This window comes from Poecile atricapillus, chromosome 13, assembly GCF_030490865.1.
Source record: "Poecile atricapillus isolate bPoeAtr1 chromosome 13, bPoeAtr1.hap1, whole genome shotgun sequence".
Lineage (NCBI taxonomy): Eukaryota > Metazoa > Chordata > Aves > Passeriformes > Paridae > Poecile > Poecile atricapillus.
This window is the reverse complement of record NC_081261.1, coordinates 11,184,799-11,202,873: the sequence shown is the minus strand read 5'-3', so window position 1 is coordinate 11,202,873 and position 18,075 is coordinate 11,184,799. Positions and strand designations below refer to the sequence as shown.

General features: G+C 42.2%; 1 protein-coding gene across 2 annotated transcripts; it reads left to right on the top strand.

The window, feature by feature from the left end:
• The first annotated feature begins 704 nt into the window (after positions 1-704).
• SHROOM1 (shroom family member 1) lies at positions 705-17,999 on the top strand. 2 transcript variants are annotated; one of them, XM_058848950.1, is made up of 7 exons: positions 705-840; positions 8,152-10,971; positions 11,693-11,763; positions 12,447-13,016; positions 13,377-13,527; positions 14,673-14,945; positions 17,209-17,999. In XM_058848950.1, exons 2-7 carry the CDS (start codon positions 8,254-8,256, stop codon positions 17,422-17,424), a joined length of 3,999 nt encoding a protein of 1,332 aa, XP_058704933.1. In that variant the 5' UTR covers positions 705-840; positions 8,152-8,253; the 3' UTR covers positions 17,425-17,999. The 2 variants fall into 2 exon arrangements, with proteins under 2 accessions (XP_058704933.1, XP_058704932.1); XM_058848949.1 differs by having other exon boundaries at positions 17,170-17,997.
• The last annotated feature ends 76 nt before the right edge of the window (positions 18,000-18,075 follow it).

Genomic DNA, 18,075 nt, shown 5'->3' with positions numbered 1-18,075 from the left:
TTAAGCCCATCTGGAAGCTAGTGGGAATTCATCTCACTGAATAAGGCCATTATAAATTATATCAGGCTTCATCACATGTATTTGGAGGCAGAAATAACTTATTGCAGAGGTTTGAATTGATTCAGAGTCACACAATGTAGATGAAAGCCTCAATTTTTTGCGCCTTCTGTACATTTTTATGAACAAAGTATTTAGAAATAATTAAAAAGCCCCACAAAACAAAAACTGCAGCAAATAAAACACAGCTTCAGAGTTGCCTTGAGCTGCATTAACTTTTACTGTACAACCCTTTTTCTCTCCCCCTAAGAAAACATCTTTTAAGAAAATCAAATCTTACTCCTTTGTTGGATTAAATCTAACAATTTTCAGTTGGATTTAATTATTTTTTGTCTAGCAGTGGCTCTCATCTGCCCCAGAGCAAGGGCTCTTGGCCTGTGCACAGTGACCCCAGGCTGGGGACAGCACAGGATGCTCCTGGAGACGGGACATCCTGGTGGGATGCACAGGAGTGCTCTGGCTCCCAGGGCAGAGAGGCCTCACCTGGTCTCTCCTCTGTGGCCTTGACAACAAATTCATGGAATTTTTCAGTCTTGCCCACGTGGGAGTCGTGGCCACCAGCCAAGAGCTCAGGCAGAAACAGCCCTGTTGTTAATGATTGACTGGTGAGATAATGAAATAGCCCAGCCCACTGTTTGCTTGCTTTCCTTCTCGACTGCCACTGTACCTCTGCTGTGCACCAGAGTGCCACAAACCCAGGGCAGTGTCCAGCCTGTGACAGCCACCCTGCTGCTGTGATGCCTGTGGAGCTGCCCACTGGCCCTGGGACATCCTGGTCACCAGGTGAGAGATGGGAATTGCCTCTGATACTTGGGAGAGCACTGAGAACTCTTTAGGCTGTGATCTGCAGAAATTCTGCTTCACTAACTATGGGATCTTTTTGGGGGGCACAGCTGGAATGTGGAAGCAGAGGATTGGCTTCCATTTTATAAAGAGAATATTGGAGGTAGAAAATTTTCACTGTCTGTATTCATTGTGAACATGCCTTCAGATTGCTCAAGCTAACAGGTAACCTGGTGTATGCAAGGTGTCCTTGCCCATGGTACGGAGGGTGGAACTGGATGAGCTTTAAGGTATCTTCTAACCCAAATAGTTTTGTAGTTCTGATTCTAACAAAACCAAACAACATCTCAGAGTGTGTATGTTTATTTTAGATGCCTGTACCTGGTACATATTGTCTTCAGCAGGTGCTGTGCTGTCTATTTATATATTTGCTTTATGCAAGAAAAGAATGAAAATAACATTCTGGTTACTTTGTTGTTTATATTGTGTTTGCTGTAAGTCTGGAGAACATGATTCTGCTGATCCATGGTCTAAGTAACTGCTCCTTAGGCTGTGGATAAGTGCAAATGTTTGGGGAGGGATTCAGAGAGATCCCAGGTGCAGACCTTTGAGGACCACAGTGTGTGCTGGATGAGCTCACTCATCTCTTCTGATAAAAAGATTTTCCTTTATCTCAGCAGTGTCCCTTGAGCAGCTGGGGGTCACCACACATGTCCTTGGCCCTCACAGGGTTTGATGCAGAGTTTGTGTGATACATGGGTTTGTATGGCAGGTGCCTGTAGCACTGTGGCACATGTGTGGGTGCTTCTGGAACCATCCATTTACAGGTTTGGGAGGTGCACAGTGTGTCATCCCAACTCAGCAGAGACAATGGTCCACTGGGCAGGGATGATTTAAACATCTTGCAAGAGTCCATCCAGGGCCAGGCATGAGCTGATGGATGGTGGTGAAAGAAGAAAACATAATGTTGGACAAGCAGGTGTCCAGGTGTTGTGTTTTCTATCCTGTCTCTCCACCAAGGGCTGACTCAGCTCTCAGGTGTCTTGCACAGCATCTGCTGCTGAAGTCCATGTGCTGCCATCTGAGGCACCCTTCTGTAACAGCCAGGAAACAGCCTGGAAATAGAGGAAGGGGTAGGCTGGAAAATATTAAAACCACATTTTGAAATGTTTAACTTGGGGCTGGAAGCTGTCTTAGGCACACAGACAAGACAGTCTGACATACCATCTTCATGAGAGCAGCAGGCCACCTGAACTTCAGGGCTTATCCTTGGGATCTCTGACTTATTAGTACATTTAGGGACCAGAGAATGAATTTTTTGATCCACATGAAGACATAATTTAAATTATATAAACATACATTTAAATACATAAAAAATATATATAAAATCCCACTTCATTAAGGTGAACTGGACACTGCTCCTTCCCCAGTCAGTGCCTCTGGATCCATCCTTGCCTGAAATTGGAACAAGCAGGAATGTCTGTCCTCATTGCAGGTTTGTCTGTGGAAACCATAACTACAGCATGGAGAAATTGGAATCTGCAGTGTTGTTCTGGCAAGGACTCTTGGACTGCAATTACAGAGCCATCCATAAGGCTTTGGAGAATAGTTTTATATTAGAATAAAGCATATGTAAGTGCCAGACAACTACAATTCTTCAAAGATAAGATGACTTCGTGACATTTCCCAGCCAGCCAACCCTCAGTAGTAACTTTGAGTGAGCGTCAGCTCTCCAAGAGCTCTGATAAAGCTGAAACAGGAAAATTCTGATCCAGGCAGTGCTGGGAATACATTAGGTTTGGGATGTGTGGCATCTGGTGACGCTGTCTCTTATAAGCACTTGGGTTTTTCCAATTACAGACAATTAATAATGAACACATTTTTAAAACTGTGCTTGCACAGATTGTTAACCAGCTACCAGCTCATAGGATTCTGGATAAAACCATGTCAGCAGAAGGAAATGTTGAACTGGATTATCACTGTATAAAGGCCAGTTTCTTCTCTTGGGAGCTTGACTTTCTGCCTAAGCTGTGGGAAGCTCAGTGCAGCCAGGAGTAGGTCAGGGAGACTCTGAGAATTTTATTTTTCCCTGATGTTTCTTGGACAGCCTTGCTGGGAAGCAGTCAACATGGTAGAAATGAGAAAATATCTTTATTTTATATATTAATTAAATTATATTCTAGTATTTAGTTAATTAATAATATATATATTAATTCTAAAGACATGCTAAAAATCAACAGTGTAATTAGATATTTTTTCTTTTTGATTTTTAGTAGTCTAGAGTCTGTAAATTTTTCATGCTCTTGTGGTGTTTTTGTAGGCTGTAAAAGCAGTATGGGTCTAAGTTTACAACATCAAATGAACTTGATTATATTTAAAAAAGAAATAAGGAAAATATGATGACATTAAAAGGAATGAAATAGAAATGATTGGGAAGGAATGCATACATTTGGGATGAAACTGTGATTTCTGGCCAAGTCATTTTCTGAGAAGCACTTACAGAGGTAGAAGAAAAAATAAATGTTTGGTGTTTAATAGAATAGAGACTAATGCTGATGGAAAACAAGAGAAATTTCTGAGGGTAAATAAGGAAAATCAGGGAATTCAAGGACAATGGAGAGGTACACAGTGTGTGACTGCTCTAATAAAAAGGTCAGACCCTGTTGGGTGCTCAGAAAGGGTCTCTCTTGGGGCTGTGAAGAATTACCAAACCTGATCTTCCTCATTAAATCCTTGGCCAGAGATTGGGCCATAGCTCTCACCTCCAAAAGCAGTTTATTTGGGCCATAGCTTTTCATCACCCAGCAGGCATGTTAGGAAAATGCCAGATGTTTCTGTCCATCAGTGAGATGTCATCCCCACGGGAAGTGATGCCAGGAAGGTGTAGGATGGACCCATTCTGGTACTGTGGCTCCAGAAAAGCTCCTGTGCTGGTCTCTTCCTTCTCTAGAGCCTGGCATAGCAGGGTGAGGAATTTTAGGAAGCTTTGTCTATGCCCCTACACAAAGAAAGGGGATACTGAGATGCATTTTATAAGTATTACGTTCATCCTTCTCTAAGTTTCTTACAACACTTTGATAGTTCCAGAAAGCCTCAAGTGTGTGTCCATGGGTTTTACTGGAAATGTTTGCATTCCTCAAACTATGGTGAAATTTATTTCTGTGCACACAAGGCATAAACCTCCTCTAAATCCCCCTTAGGCTCTGTTTTGGGACTGTGTGACACTTTGGCTTCCCTGGCTCCTAGACTCAGGGTGAGTGTTCCACTGGGCCTGGAAGCCAAATGTGGGATTTTTTCCTTGGGTGTTGATGTACAATATCCTTGGTGACTTGCACAATAGTTCCAGAAATTGAACTAAATGAGAAAAATGGGGGTTAGAGTCTTCAGAAACCTTAGCAAAAAACATACAGATTAGCAGAAAGTGTGTTTTTATCAGTCAACCAAAGGCAATATAATCTGCTATGTTTGCCTTCCTGTTTGAAACCTAAAGTTGAAAGTCCAAGGGGATAAAATTGTTGATTATAGGCTAGAAACAAATAATAACAAAGGGAAAGTGTCTATTTAAAAGAAGAGGCAGAGAATGAGAGAAATAGTGACTTTCAGAGATGCTGGGCACAAAGGCAATACCAGCCACACTTTCCTGAATCCTTCCATTTCTCTCACCCTTTCAACAGTCATGCCTAAGTGATGGATGGAATTCGAGGACTTTGGACATTTGTCTGGATATTTCAGAGTCAGGTCAGATGAGCAGCTCTTATTTCCAGACATATCTCAGAGGTAGAGTCCCTGAGAACGCATCCATGTTGTGCAGGGACATGGGTTTCCATCCAGGAAAACCTGGATGCAGAACAGGGCACCTGTGCTAGATCACCAGCCAAGGACCTGCTGAAGGTTTCTGGGGTGCCAGAGATTGCACCTGACTTCCCCAGGATCCTGGCCTCTCTAGGCTGCCCTGGAAAAACCAGGAGGATCACCGGCTAAAGCAAGAGTCTCTCAGGTGATCTTTGGGTAGCAATGAGATCTCACAGCCTGGGAAACAGATGGGTCAGGTGCTGCAGACTGTGCAACAGATTGGAATCTGAAGAATTTCAGCTAATATTTACATCCAGTTTGATAAGGAACAGGTCAACCACAAATGTGGGCATGACATAATATTTAGGTTGGTCAAAGTGTTTGCTTTGTGTTTTGCACACTTGTTCTCTTCTGGAGAACACTTGTGTACTGTAGTTTGATCCAGATTAATAGCTGTGGGTTTCCCCTTTATTTTCATGGAGCCATTTGTATAAAAAGGGCAATTACACAAAAAGAGAGGTTTGAACTCTGCTTGTGTTTAATAAAGAAAATCCTCATTCTTGTTTCTGTGATGGAAAGATTGTGTTGGTCACTTCAAGGTAACTCCACAGGAACATAAATTATTGCAGACTCTTATGTGCCAGCGGCTGTTTTTCCTGGGTTGCTGAGGGTAAATCAGAGACTTGATAGAGAGAATACCTGTGTTTCTGATGGGTGATGATTTGTTTGGGCAAGCATTGTATATAAGTGCAGGTGATTTACAGATCAATTATGGCACTTAGCAAACTCTAAATGAGGTCAAACAAGACCAAGCTGCAATTCTAAGAAATCTTGCCTTTATAAGACAGGCGAGTTGTTCACTGACTGTGGTCTGGAGTCCCTAGGTTTTCTCTGCACAGAGTTATCTTGCCAGACATGAGGCTTTAACATACTGAGTTGTTGGCAAAGAATTCAAGGCTGTGCAATGCAAATCACCTTTCCCTAGAACAGAACAGGTTGATGTGGATAGAAGTTACCCTCTGTTTTTAACAGTGAAAAACAACAACCAAACAACTTTGGAATTTTGTAGGTTGATAGTGGCTTTATTTCTTCCTTGGGCATGGAATGAATATAATTCCCTGTATTCCTACACTTTTAATACAATTCCCTTCATTTATCAGTGGTTTTAGTTCTGATACACTTTAATTTAACATTTTTCTTCTTGCTTTCAGTGGTTTACAATGAAAGTATTGCAAGCCAGTCTGGAATGGCAGAATTGGCTGGAATTGTATTCCAGCCTTGCCAGAATGCATCTGAGACCCAGAGACAGCACAGTCCATGAGGGAGCTCTACCTCCTTCCCACTGAGAACAATAATGTCATTGTTCATGTCACTTGAGTTTTAAGGACATTAATGATTTTTGCTTACATAGGAAAGAAAGGGCGGTTTCCACATAGTTCTTTGAACACTTAAACAATTCTTCTGTCTGGGTTTAGGAAATATCCTCTTCAAAAGAAATAAGACAAGTTTTCCCTAAGGTGTGTTTCATTATCAGTCAGAAGTTCTTACCTCAGTCTTCTCAGATACTGAAATTGTATTTCCTGTTACTTCTAGTATCATCATAAATACCTGAATCAAAATATTTTCTCTGTATTGCCAACTTCATTGTAAATCCCAATGAGGAGCTTGAAACAATGGGGGAAAGAGATCTTGGGAATGACTGGTACAGGAAACCAGGAGAGTACTTCCATTGATAGACATGAACTAAATCACAACAGTTATTTGGATTCTACACGTTACTGTGAAAAGTTAGTGCCAAATTCTCATTATAAATCAGGGTAGCTCCATTAACTTCCATGGAAATGTGAGAGCATATCCCAGACGAAGCCTTGGCTCAGTCTTTTTACAGCACCATCAGTAAGAGCTGCTTGGAGAGGTTCCACTGGGAGAAAAATTTAATTAAAACAAGGGAGATAAGGATGACAGAGCAATCTGTCTTCTGGATCTCTTGTGGAATGTGGCTCCTGTGGGGTTGGATCCTGTGCACCCACAGCACCTCCAGTACTCCCAGTACTCCAGTACTCCAGTACAGTACTCCCAGCTCAGTGAGACCCAGAGGTCCCCACTGCCATGGACCAGACTTGCAGGGCACTGTTTGCCTGGGAAATGTAACTGCAGTGTAATACACAAATACACAGAGATATCCTCCCAGTCTGCAGTTAGTGTCATTGCAACCATTTAACTGCTTTTTTCCCTCAGTGGTTTCAGAAAATCCAAGGTTTTCCTTTCACCAAGTATCTGAGGTTTTTATTTCTTTAAATACTTCAAGGCCATGATGAAAAGGATGGGAAATGGCATCACCAGCCACTGATTCCTATTTCCTTTGTGATCCTGTTATTCACAGATAGACAATTAAATTTCTCAGCTGTGTTTTAAATCATCTGTAAAGAGGGAGAGAACTCCAGAAATCCTTGAGTTTGTTCCTTACTGAAATGTTAAAAAAACAAACACAGAAAAAAAAACCTAAAAAAACATCAGGCAAATTACCACTTTGTGGTGTTAGGCTGTTTTAATTTCCCAGAAAGTAGTTAAATTATTTTGTGTGCCTCACCAGTCCAAGTTTCATTTATAGATTAATTTGTGTATTTTGGTTCCTATCCATTTCTTCCTTTGGCTCAAAATGAATGATACCAGGATTGTCTTTGAAACAAGGCAATTGTTATATATTAAAGAGAAACATCACCCTGAAACCTCTCTTTCTGACAGTTTTTTGAGGTCCCACCACAGAAATATGATATTGGGAATGGCAGGTTAGCGTCTGGTGAGTTCAACCTGTTTGAATAAATCAGACATGTAATTGTGGAGGGATCTGGACACAGTTTGTCTGCTCAGAAAGCCTTTTACTGGAGCAGCTTGTTGATGAAGCTTTTCAAGATTGCTTCTTTGCTTTCTTTTAATAACTTATCAGTTTCTAGAGCTGGTTTAAATGAGAATTACTAAACAGGGTTTCTGGTTAGCACCACTCTGTTTTCAGGTTCAGCCTTTTATCTGAGGCTATTATGCCTAGGAGCACATCAGGGGGTTTGAAGCTGGCAGAGGTGGCTGAGAGGGTGATGCTGTTGCTGTGAGAATCTCCTGCTTGTCTTTTCTTGGCCCATTGGGTTGTTGCTTGTGGAGATACATTTATTAAACTAAAACTATGGGCATCATGCACAGCAATCAGAGAGGAACTGTCAAGTGCTGCTGATAAACACAATCTGTTTTCCAGACTCTGCAAAAACTGTATATTTGTTGTACGTGAACTCTGTGCTGGTGCTTTTTCCTAGTCAATTTGAGGGTTTGCAGGAGAGTTTTGACCTGCAGCCATAAATATTTGGCCGTCTTTTAAAATCTGTGACTTGGGACTGACAGCAGAATGTCTCACCAAGATGCTTTGTCAGTCTCAAGCCACTTTTTATAGTACTCTGGGAAAGGTTTTCCAAGATGTGGCATGAGAATCCTCCTACTGAGTCCTTTTCACACATTTCTTTTTCTTTTTAGGATCCTCTAGTTATTATTGGAATGTAACTGTAGAGAAAAATGTTCATTTCTAGCAACTCGGTTCTGGACTTTTAATCAAACTTGGATTTCTGGAAATACTACATGACTTCAGCTGGGAATGAGATAGAAAGACGGACTCACAGGCAAGGTGGCAGAACTGGGAAGCTGGTAGAGCCTGTGACCTCTTCTGAAAATGATCCTCTTTTGTCCGGCAAGTCAATCAGCAGCATGGACCATCTCTTGCACCTCCCTGGAAGAGCAGACTCTGCTTACAGCTCTTTCTCAGGAGGATCAAATGTTCCAGAGTGCCCCACACCATCGTGCTATGGTGAATACTTGTGTGTGCCTCCAGAGCAGGTCCCATACATGGACACAGAATACATAACAGGAATTTATAATGTCAGAGCTGCACACTCTGACCTCAGATCCACCCAGCCATACGAGGCACCAGACCTGAGTACCCACAACAGCTCCCATAGCACCGGTCTCACAGATCACTGTGGAATTACTCTTACCCAAAGGACTTCAAATCAGGAACCTCCATCCCTGGCAGCACCTCCACTGTCCCCTCCCAGGCAGCTGGACAGCTATAACATCACTGACAGACACTTGGAAAAGTCAAGAGAGAGAAGAGGCTCTGAAGGGCACGCTGAGTGTAGTGTGCAGCCAGCTCCTGGTGTGCAGGACAGCCAGCCAGCAGAGAGGGATGTGCCATGGAGCCAACACTGCAATGCAGTTACAGAGCAAGATGTAGAGCTGGATAGGGAAAAGACTCTGGAAAACAAGGACCTTCCTTCTGATTTTACAAATGAGGTATCAAAAGTTCAGGCACTAAAGATAGAGGAAAATGGAGAGTGGAGCCCATCACAGCAACCTACAAAGAGAAACAATCCACACATTTTCAGCAGGCCTTCTTCATTCATTTTTCAAGAATATTTAAAGACAGACTCTGTGGTGAATGTCTCCAAAATACTTTCTGCTTATAATTCAGGTCATGCTAATAAGATTCTCAAAGAGTTGAACTCCAAATCCTATCAGCAAACACATTCCAACCCCAATGCTGTTAATGATACACAGGAAGTCAAACAGTGTCCCAGGGCTGTGCGTAAGCCAAGTGCCAGAGAAGCAGCACTGCCAAGCACTGTGCCAGGGCCCAGCCAGAGGAAAAAGTCTTTGCCCTGTGCTCAGGGCCCACTCCATGCTGAGTGGCATTCAGACATGGATCAGGATGTGTTTGAGGACAGTTCAGAATTAAAATATATGGAGAATGCTCTTCTAAATAAAAATGCTCCTAGGAAGCTGAACAGTTATGCAGACAAAAATTGGTGCTATGATTCTGAAGGAAAAATTATGAGCAATATTATCCCAAACCAGCAAAACAAAGTGCAGAGATCACCACTGTCATGCAGCTGCAATGTTATGGAAGTGGAGCAGCCTCAGTGTGAGGAGTTGGATCAGGGAAGGAAGCAGTGTTGTGATGGCACAAGACAAATGGCTTTTTGCAGACCAAAGGAAAATTCCTCATCTCAGTCATTACGTGAAGTCCAGAAAGAAAACCAGGGTAACAACAGCAGTCCTGACCTCAGCACATGTCTGGGACAAGAGGAACCTCCTGTTCAGAAACACCAGCCTGTGTTTCAAACACAGCTCTCAAGACAGCTTCAGGAGGACCACGCTCATGAACAAATAACCAGGCAGGCAACTCCCATGCTTTACTATCTTTCTGCAGGAAAAAGCACCCATGTCCTGCACTCCAACAAGGGCTCAAGGAGCTCACCAAAGGAAATTCTATCAAGCAGCTGTGCTGCCTCAACACAGTGTCTAGAGATACAAGGTGAAGGCCATCAGCTTCAGAGGAGCAGCCACCACCATCAGTGCAGTGCTTATGATCTCCTGCTCCAGGACAAAGATCTCATTTTTAGGAGTCCTGCCTCATTCACAGAAGAGAATTTCCAGAATGACTATATAGAGAGACTTAAAGTGGCTCAGAAAAAGGTTCTCAAAGAAACCTCCTTTAAAAGAAAAGACTTACAGATGAGTTTGCCTGTCAGACTGAGACAGAAATCCTCTAAAAGGCCATCAGTTGAACACCTTCGGTCTTTCTCATTATCTAGTGCAAGTGAGGATGCCAAACCTGTTCCTTGCTCCCCTTCTCATCTAGAATCCTTGGAAAGTTTCAACAGAAACAAAGAAATAAGGAGGCCACAAAAAGGTCAAGAAGGGGGAAGGAAAAGGGTAACCCAAGAGCAAAAGAAACTGTGCTACTCTGAGCCTGAGAAGCTCAATCACCTAATGGATAAGGAAGTATCATGGAGTCGAGTTAGGGATGAAATCACTGCACAAGATGCAGTGGCATCCAGGAGAAGGGATCTGGAGAACAGAGGAAGGGCATTTTCCAGTTCAAGTGTCTCCAGGACAGAGCTGAAACAAATACAGAACAGTGCACTAATCAAATACATGGAACAAAAGCTCAGTCAAAGATCAGGTGGTTCACAGCACCTCCCACTGCATCAGCCACCCCTTCAGAAGAGGCTGTCAAATCCTAAAGGGCCTCCTGGCCAGATTTCCAACCTAAATGGAAGCACGAAAATGCAAAATTATGAGGTTTTCTGCCAACTTGTCTCTGATCAAAAATCACCAGATGTTTTTCCTCCTTTTCCTTTTGCTCCCCCACCCAACATGACCAGCAGGTGCAATCCCAACAAAGGGGATGGGAGCTGCACCAGCAAGTGTCCATCAGCTGAAAGTCTCCAACAGGCAGGTGGTTCTACACCTGGGAGAGCTCCTGAGAGACCAAAATGCACTCCTCCTTCCACACAGGTAAGAAACCAGCACCTAAAGGGGGCATAAACAAAGTCAAGAGGGACTCTGACACTGGGAAGATGCATTTGCAGAGACAACATGCTGTATGCAGGATGAGGCTGTTTGTGTTCCACCAGTCATTATTGTTAATGACAGCACCTTCATTAGAGCCCTATGCCAAAAAAGGTCATTATAGGTCATTATAAATGACTAATGTTTTTTGGCTTCTGAATTTGAAAGACAGTAGCTGTCAATATTGTTGAGGAGAATAAAGAAGATGAAGGGCCAAAAAATAAGTAATTTAACATACCACCTACTGAAGAGACTGACAAACTTCCACCAATGCTGAATTTCTGAATTGTTATGGGAGTAGAGGTATCTTCTGTTGACAGGTGTTCTTTTGGTTTTCTAGGGTTAAAAAAAAAAAAAATGGATGCTACCTAGGAAGAGTGTAATAGCAATTTAATTAATAAAAAAGAGGTAGAAAAACACACCCCCAAAGATTAAAAAAAAACAAAAACAACAAACAAAACCAAAACCTTTCCACCTAGAAAAAAAAAACAACAAAACAAAAAAACACCCGACAAAACAAACCACAAACAAAAAAGCACAAGTGTCGGTGAACCTACTTGGAGATCTACCATAAGCTTCCCTTGCTGGGGATAACAAAAATGGGAGTAAAATTAAGCAGCTGCTTTGCCTGAAATGCTGTTTTCCAGTGTGCTGCTTTCCCTTCCAGGACACGAGCAGATGCTCCAGAGGTGCAGCAGCCCCGTTCCAGCGCTGTGGGAGCTGCCCCGGCACCTCCAGGTGAGGCTGGGGAAGCTGTGCCCGGGTATGGATGGAATCCTCCGCTGTCCGTACGGGAATATTCACCCGCTTCTGGCTGGCTCAGTCTTTAAACTCGTTTGCAGCTCCTGGAGTGCCAGGTGCCCCTGAGCGGCTGTGCCTGCCCTGCCGAGCTCTGTCAGATCTCTGGAGCACAGCTCCCTCATCCGAGCTTTGGAGAAAACAGCATCTCCAGCAGCTCGGATATGCCCAGTCCTGGAGAATATGTGTGATCAGGACCAGGGCAATAGGGGATCTTGATGTGTTTTTTTTTAAAGGAAAAAAACCCCAATGCTATTTACACATCACTAGGAAGTTTGTGTTTTAGCTCTCCACATTTGCTTTGCTAGTTTGAGTAGCATCAAGGGAGATAAACATCTGAACTCTGTCTCAGCAAGACAGTGATGCTGACTCTTCGGTAGTAAAAGAATTTCCACTCATTCAAAAATATCCCAGTGGTTTCTGGAGACTTCAGTGGCTTATAGGAAAAAAATATTTGTTTTTTTTTTTAATTTCCTAGTTTTGAAGGTTAGCATAAAAGTAACTGAAAATTCCAGACAGAACCAGAACATCAGAAACTTTCCATCATAGCTCTTAAACAGTCTGCAAAAATATCTGTTATACAGAGACTGTCTCAAATAAAAGAACTGTCTTCTTCCTTACAGTTTTTGTGATCCTGAGAAGGATGGACCCAAGAATCATGAACACAGTGACATAACTATGCGTGAGTATGGTCAGGATAAAAAGGAGCAGACTCCTGAAACCTCTGTTCCTGACCCAAGAAGTGGAAGCAAGGAGAGCACTGGAGAGGAGGAGGAATGCAGAACTCAGTCTCTGAATGCTGCACTCGAGCTCCCAGAGCAGCAGCAGCCTGCATCTTCTCCAGAACAGGGAATAATGCATCTCCACACAGCATCAGCTCAGCCTCACCAAGGAGACAAAAATCCAGGTTTCCTTGCCCAGGAAACAACCATGCACAGCAACCACGATGATGTTCCCGTGGAGAGAGAGACACACCTGCCCAAAAGGAGGCTGCAGTCTTCCCAGGACCAGCGATACCAAGAGCTTGCTTTGGAGATCATTGCCAAAGACAGTTCTCTGGTGAATGTTCTCATACCTCATCCTCTTAGAAAAACTGGTTTGGACCTGATGGAGGGTTTATTTCCTGTTAACATTTCCATGCTGGATAAATCACATAGGAAAAAGGGAAAAGTACAGCATATGCAGAAAAATGAGTAAGTAGACAAAACCAATTATCTAGCACTTTGGTCTATTTTAATGTAAAGATACTATATATACTAGTAGTAAGATGAACTTGAGCACATTGTTTTGGTTTTATTTTGTTAGAAAAACATATAGCTTTCTGATTTACATATCAAAAAATGTCTGAGGCTAAGGGTATATTATGGAAGAAAAGTGGTTGAGTGGTTCTTTATTAAAGGGAATGTGACAGACCTAGGCTGTAAATCTTTTGCTATAGAGCTATAGATCTCCTGTGGTGAGAAGAGAGGAGAGTGATCCTGAAGTCAAAATAAATAAAACCATGAATTCAGTGTTTGTGAAGAAAACTGTGTATTTATTTTCTGTTCCAATAGCAGGAAAAGTCATGGAGATGGACCAGAAGAATGTCCAAAATCTGAACATGAAACCAAGAAAAGGAACAAAGATCCTGCCTCTATGGGAAACCAAGTCCTGAAGAGCAATAGAGACAGCACAAACGAGCTAGATGACATCACATCTAAGAAAGTATGTAGATGACCATCTCAGGAACCACTGTTTCTCCATTGTGACAAAGAAATTCTTATTAATGTCATTATTACTATGGATATTTTTATCCCAATAACATTTCACAGGTAACTTTGAATCAATTTTTGCCAGTAGGTGAAGTCCTGGCAAATTGGCATATTGATCATAAATGGTAGTATTTAAATCCAACCTGATTTGACTTAGATCTCTCATCTATCATCATTAAAGGTTTCCTTGCACAGCCAGCTCCTGTGCAGCAGCAGCAAACTCCCAATTTAACACTCAAATATAATCTCAAAATCTGTAAAATAAATTAGAACTGGCAGCCTAAATAAGAAATATTCTTTACTCTGAGAACTACCAGCAGATTCTGCACATTCCAGTGTCCAATTAATCCCATACATGCAGAGAATGGGGGATATAGCTGGACAGTGATAGAAATATGGAGCTTGGAAAGGTGATTGGTGATTATGTAACTTTGTAGAGTTAGGTGGGTTTTTTCCCCTGGCCATGCTCCATCTCAGGTAATGATAATCTGCCTTCCTGAAGCTCCTCCTGCTGTGCACATTATCTGCTGTCTCACTGCTGCTCCTGATTATGGTGGCATTGTCCAGCTTCCAAAGAAGCTGACAGTGTGCTCCCACTCAAGTCTTGAGGCCTTTTTCCATATAATTTCCCTATGAAACAGCCTCCTCTGATTACTCCTCTACCCAGAAACCATGGCCTGCTTGATTTGCCCATGGAATTGACTTTTTCTGTGCATATGATAAATGAAATTCCAACCAGTTCTTCCAAAGCTTGGTACAGAGCTGGGACTTCATGCTCATGTCTTAGAACAACAACTGTGTAATCATGTTGTAATCTTTATTGCAGTTCCCTTCTGACGGATTGAAAGGTTTCTGAGACAGAGAATATATCACCAGCTAAAGTGAATACCAGAAATTTGCTTTTCAGAGTTAGAGAATTAAGTACAGCTTAGAAAATATTGCTGCTTTTTCCCCCCTTTTTTCTTTACTGTAGCTTAAAATTATTTTAGAAGTCAAAAATTTGGCAAGACAATGTGAAGAAAATCCATTCTCTAGAACTGATATGGATTCTCTTTGGCAATAATAGTATCTCTGATTTTTTTTAATTTATTTTTGCAGCTGGAACTCATGGCCACTCTCCAATCCAGGCTGCAGGCACTGTGGGAGGAACAGGAGCTGGTTCTCTTGGAAGTCAGGGAATGTGCCAAGTGGGGTGAGAAGCTGGAGGTCATGGTACAGGACCTCTGCAAGCCAAATGAATTTGGCCGCTACATGATGCTCATTGGGGACCTGGAGAAGGTGGTGAGCCTCCTGCTGTGCTTGTCCAGCCGCCTCACCCGAGTCCAGGATGCCATGAGCAGGATGGATGGCAACACAGAGGCTGAGGAGAAGGTGAGTGACAGCAAAGGTGTTGAATTTGTTTGGTTCACTTCTTTCCAGGGGCTCATTTGTCTGTCAGCTTGTTTAGCTTGTTAGATGTAAAATATCCCAAGCAGCCATTGCTCAGGCAGTGTTTATGTCCCAGGATGAGCTGTGTCCCCATGGCTGAAGGGGAGCAGAGAGAAGGGCTGAAGCAGAGCAGGTTTCTGCTGGGAATCAGGGTACAGTGCTGGAGCACAGGAGTCAGAGAGAGCCTGCAGCTGGGTGCTGGGGGGCAACAGCAAAACCTTGAGAGGCTCCAAGCCAGAGAGCCTTTGGGCTGCTCCCTGGGGAGTAGCTCCAAAGCTGTGCTTCACAGGACTTTTTGTGGGTTTATTTCTCCACTGGTAATTTCATTGCATTAATTACTGCCTTTGAAATCATATTTCACTAAATGGGTTTGTCCTAGCAAGAAGGAAGGCATGGTCATAACTTGAGATAAAACTCACTGTGGTTTAACTCAACTAGCCAGCTTTGATGGAAAATGAGGAATTGTCTCATGTCACCAGGAAACCATTTCAACTCTTGGAAAGTCTTCTTTTTGCTGAAGAAGAAAAGCCAAATTTATCCCAGGAATTATGCTTCCCTGGTGTTCTTATTGTTCTTAGACATGTTTTTAGCAACACAATACCTGGTGCTATCTCTCTTTTGAAAACAGGAAAATCATAGATTTAGAATGACTGGGATTTTCTGGAGCTGTGTTGCTGCTGACCTGTATCTCTGGAGGTTCATCATAGCTCACACCCAGAATAGCACTAAAAATATCCTTCCCTGCAGTGTGATTACCAGTAATTTGCTGCTGGTTTGCAAATGGAGAGCCAGGATTCACCTCTTCCAAAATGTCAGTTGTGTTAACCTGAATAATTTTAAACAGTATTTCATGCTTACTTTCACTTCATGGTAGGCAGGGAGTGTGTTGTTTCTCTAGTATTATGTTTATACTCTTCATAAGAAACACATGTAAATAATTTATTCAAATATTTGAATAAAATGCCTAATAGAGGCTTGGTTAAGTGCCAACATTTTTAACAACCATCTCCCACTAACTGCATTTGTCCTCATGTCAGCAAAACCAGCAGTCTCAATCTTTGACTCCATTTTTAGGGTGTCAGCAGTGACCATTGCTCTGTGCTGTATTTATGGACACTGTTCTGAAACAGAACATTTTCCAGCAGTGTTATCCCTATGAAAAGTATTACAGCTGAATGAGAATAAGCTAAAGGTGAAAGATATAAAAATCCTGTAGAACAAGCAAGTCCCAGCTCTTTAAAAGAAGCCTTTGATGAACAGTTACTGTCTACATCACAGTTATTTTATCACACTGATGCCTTTTTGTGGTCTTAAAAAATTGAGAGCCAGACACAGTTAAGGGATGAAGGGTTTTTACCTTGGTGTTTAATAAGGCTCTTTATGGTGCACCGCTTCACTAAGGTGGAATGTGCCAAAATGCACACACGATAGATCGTGTATACAATTTATAGACCTTACAAATTAGCCTATCTAGCAAAGATGCCCCAATGAGAGGCTTGGATAAATAGTGTGATGTCCCCCCATCCTGAAGGAATTTCCCCCTGGATGGGCTAAATCTTAGTTTACAGGATATGTTCTTGGTTTCTTAAGAAAGGACAGGGTTTTCCAGCCTCCAAGTGTGAGGTCTCTAGGATGTCTGGTCTCTTGGCTTAGCAGAATACTAGGACTATGCTAAGTTATCAGACTTAAGGAATTACAAGTAAGCATGCTGAAAGTACTGAGGATATATAAAAGGTATATAAAAGAAAAGGGAAAAAAAACATCTTGGCATCAACACAGACCTTTTAATAGAAGCCATTCTATCTTTTTAATATGTTAGTGGCACTCTGGCCACATGCAACGCACAAAATAGAAAGATACATGCCCTAAAGAGATTCTAGTTGAATGAAGATTGTTACAGCGTATTTTAAAATAACCAGAATGTTAAGTATATTGATTCTCTTCGTGAGGGCAGCACAGGAGAAGTGAGCCTTCATGGCATTTACTGTGTCTTTACCTTTCAAGCCACAAGAATGAATTATTCAATTGAAAAAAGCCTCAGGTGGAACACAAAGCCCACAAGAGGAAATAATTAAATTAAATCAACCATGGCTTCCAAATGAAGAAATAGAGTCTGCCAGGAATGAAGTGTTCTCATGGTGTGCTGCTTTGTTTTTTATTCCATTAGCAATCGCTGATTGAACGGCACAAGCTCTTGTCTCAACAGTGGGAAGATGCAAAGGACCTGAAGGAGAATCTGGATCGGAGAGAACGTGTGGTCTCTGGAATCCTTGCCAAGTACCTAACAGAGCAGCAGCTCCAGGACTATCAACACTTTGTTCAAGTCAAGACCTCCTTGCTGATTGAACAGAAGGACCTCGAAGAGCAGATTAAATTTTTCCAAGAACAATTAGAAAATCTGGAGCAAAGCATCCCCATCTAACACCCACCACCAGGCCAGACATTTTTATATGTTATATGTGATGTTTCCCTGGAAATCCACAGGCCCTCTCATCACAGGGCTCAGTTTGGTGAATTCTTCTAATCCTTTTTGTGCCACAGCAGTGGCAAGTGTTTAGATGCTCTGGGATGCTCCATGCACACTCTGGACACGGCCTCCACTTGGACAGGCCATATGACAGCATCTCACAGTGTGCAGCAAACTGCCTCATGGACATGACTGATAGGATTCATTGCTCCTATTAACTGAATGTGCACTTCCCCTTCTTGTCTGTCCATCTGTTTCCAGATTGACATCATCTCAATAAAAGAACCACACAAATATTTACCTCTTGTGGGTGGGTTGAGTGTTTGAAATGAAAAATTTTGTGGGTGTTCAGATGTGAACTGGTGATTGCACAAAGCCATAGGAAATGTTATGAACCATTTCAGTGAAACTCTTGCATGTGTTTCTTTCTGTTTATATGTGTGACACAGTAAAAATACACTGTAATGAAAGAAAATAATTACTTCCTTTCTTTTCTTCTTTTCTTACCCTTTCATGGTCACCACTCATGAGTCTTTCCTGGCTCTGTGTAATCCTGGTAAGCTGTTCAGAGGTGGTGAGAATAAGGGTGGCCTTCATTGACATCAA

Coding starts and splice junctions, on each gene's coding strand:
- SHROOM1 (XM_058848949.1), top strand. CDS start 8,254: ATGACTTCAGCTGGGAATGAGATAGAAAGACGGACTCACAGGCAAGGT. Junction 13,528..14,672: donor ATGACATCACATCTAAGAAA/GTATGTAGATGA, acceptor TTATTTTTGCAG/CTGGAACTCATGGCCACTCT. Junction 14,946..17,169: donor ACACAGAGGCTGAGGAGAAG/GTGAGTGACAGC, acceptor TTATTCCATTAG/CAATCGCTGATTGAACGGCA.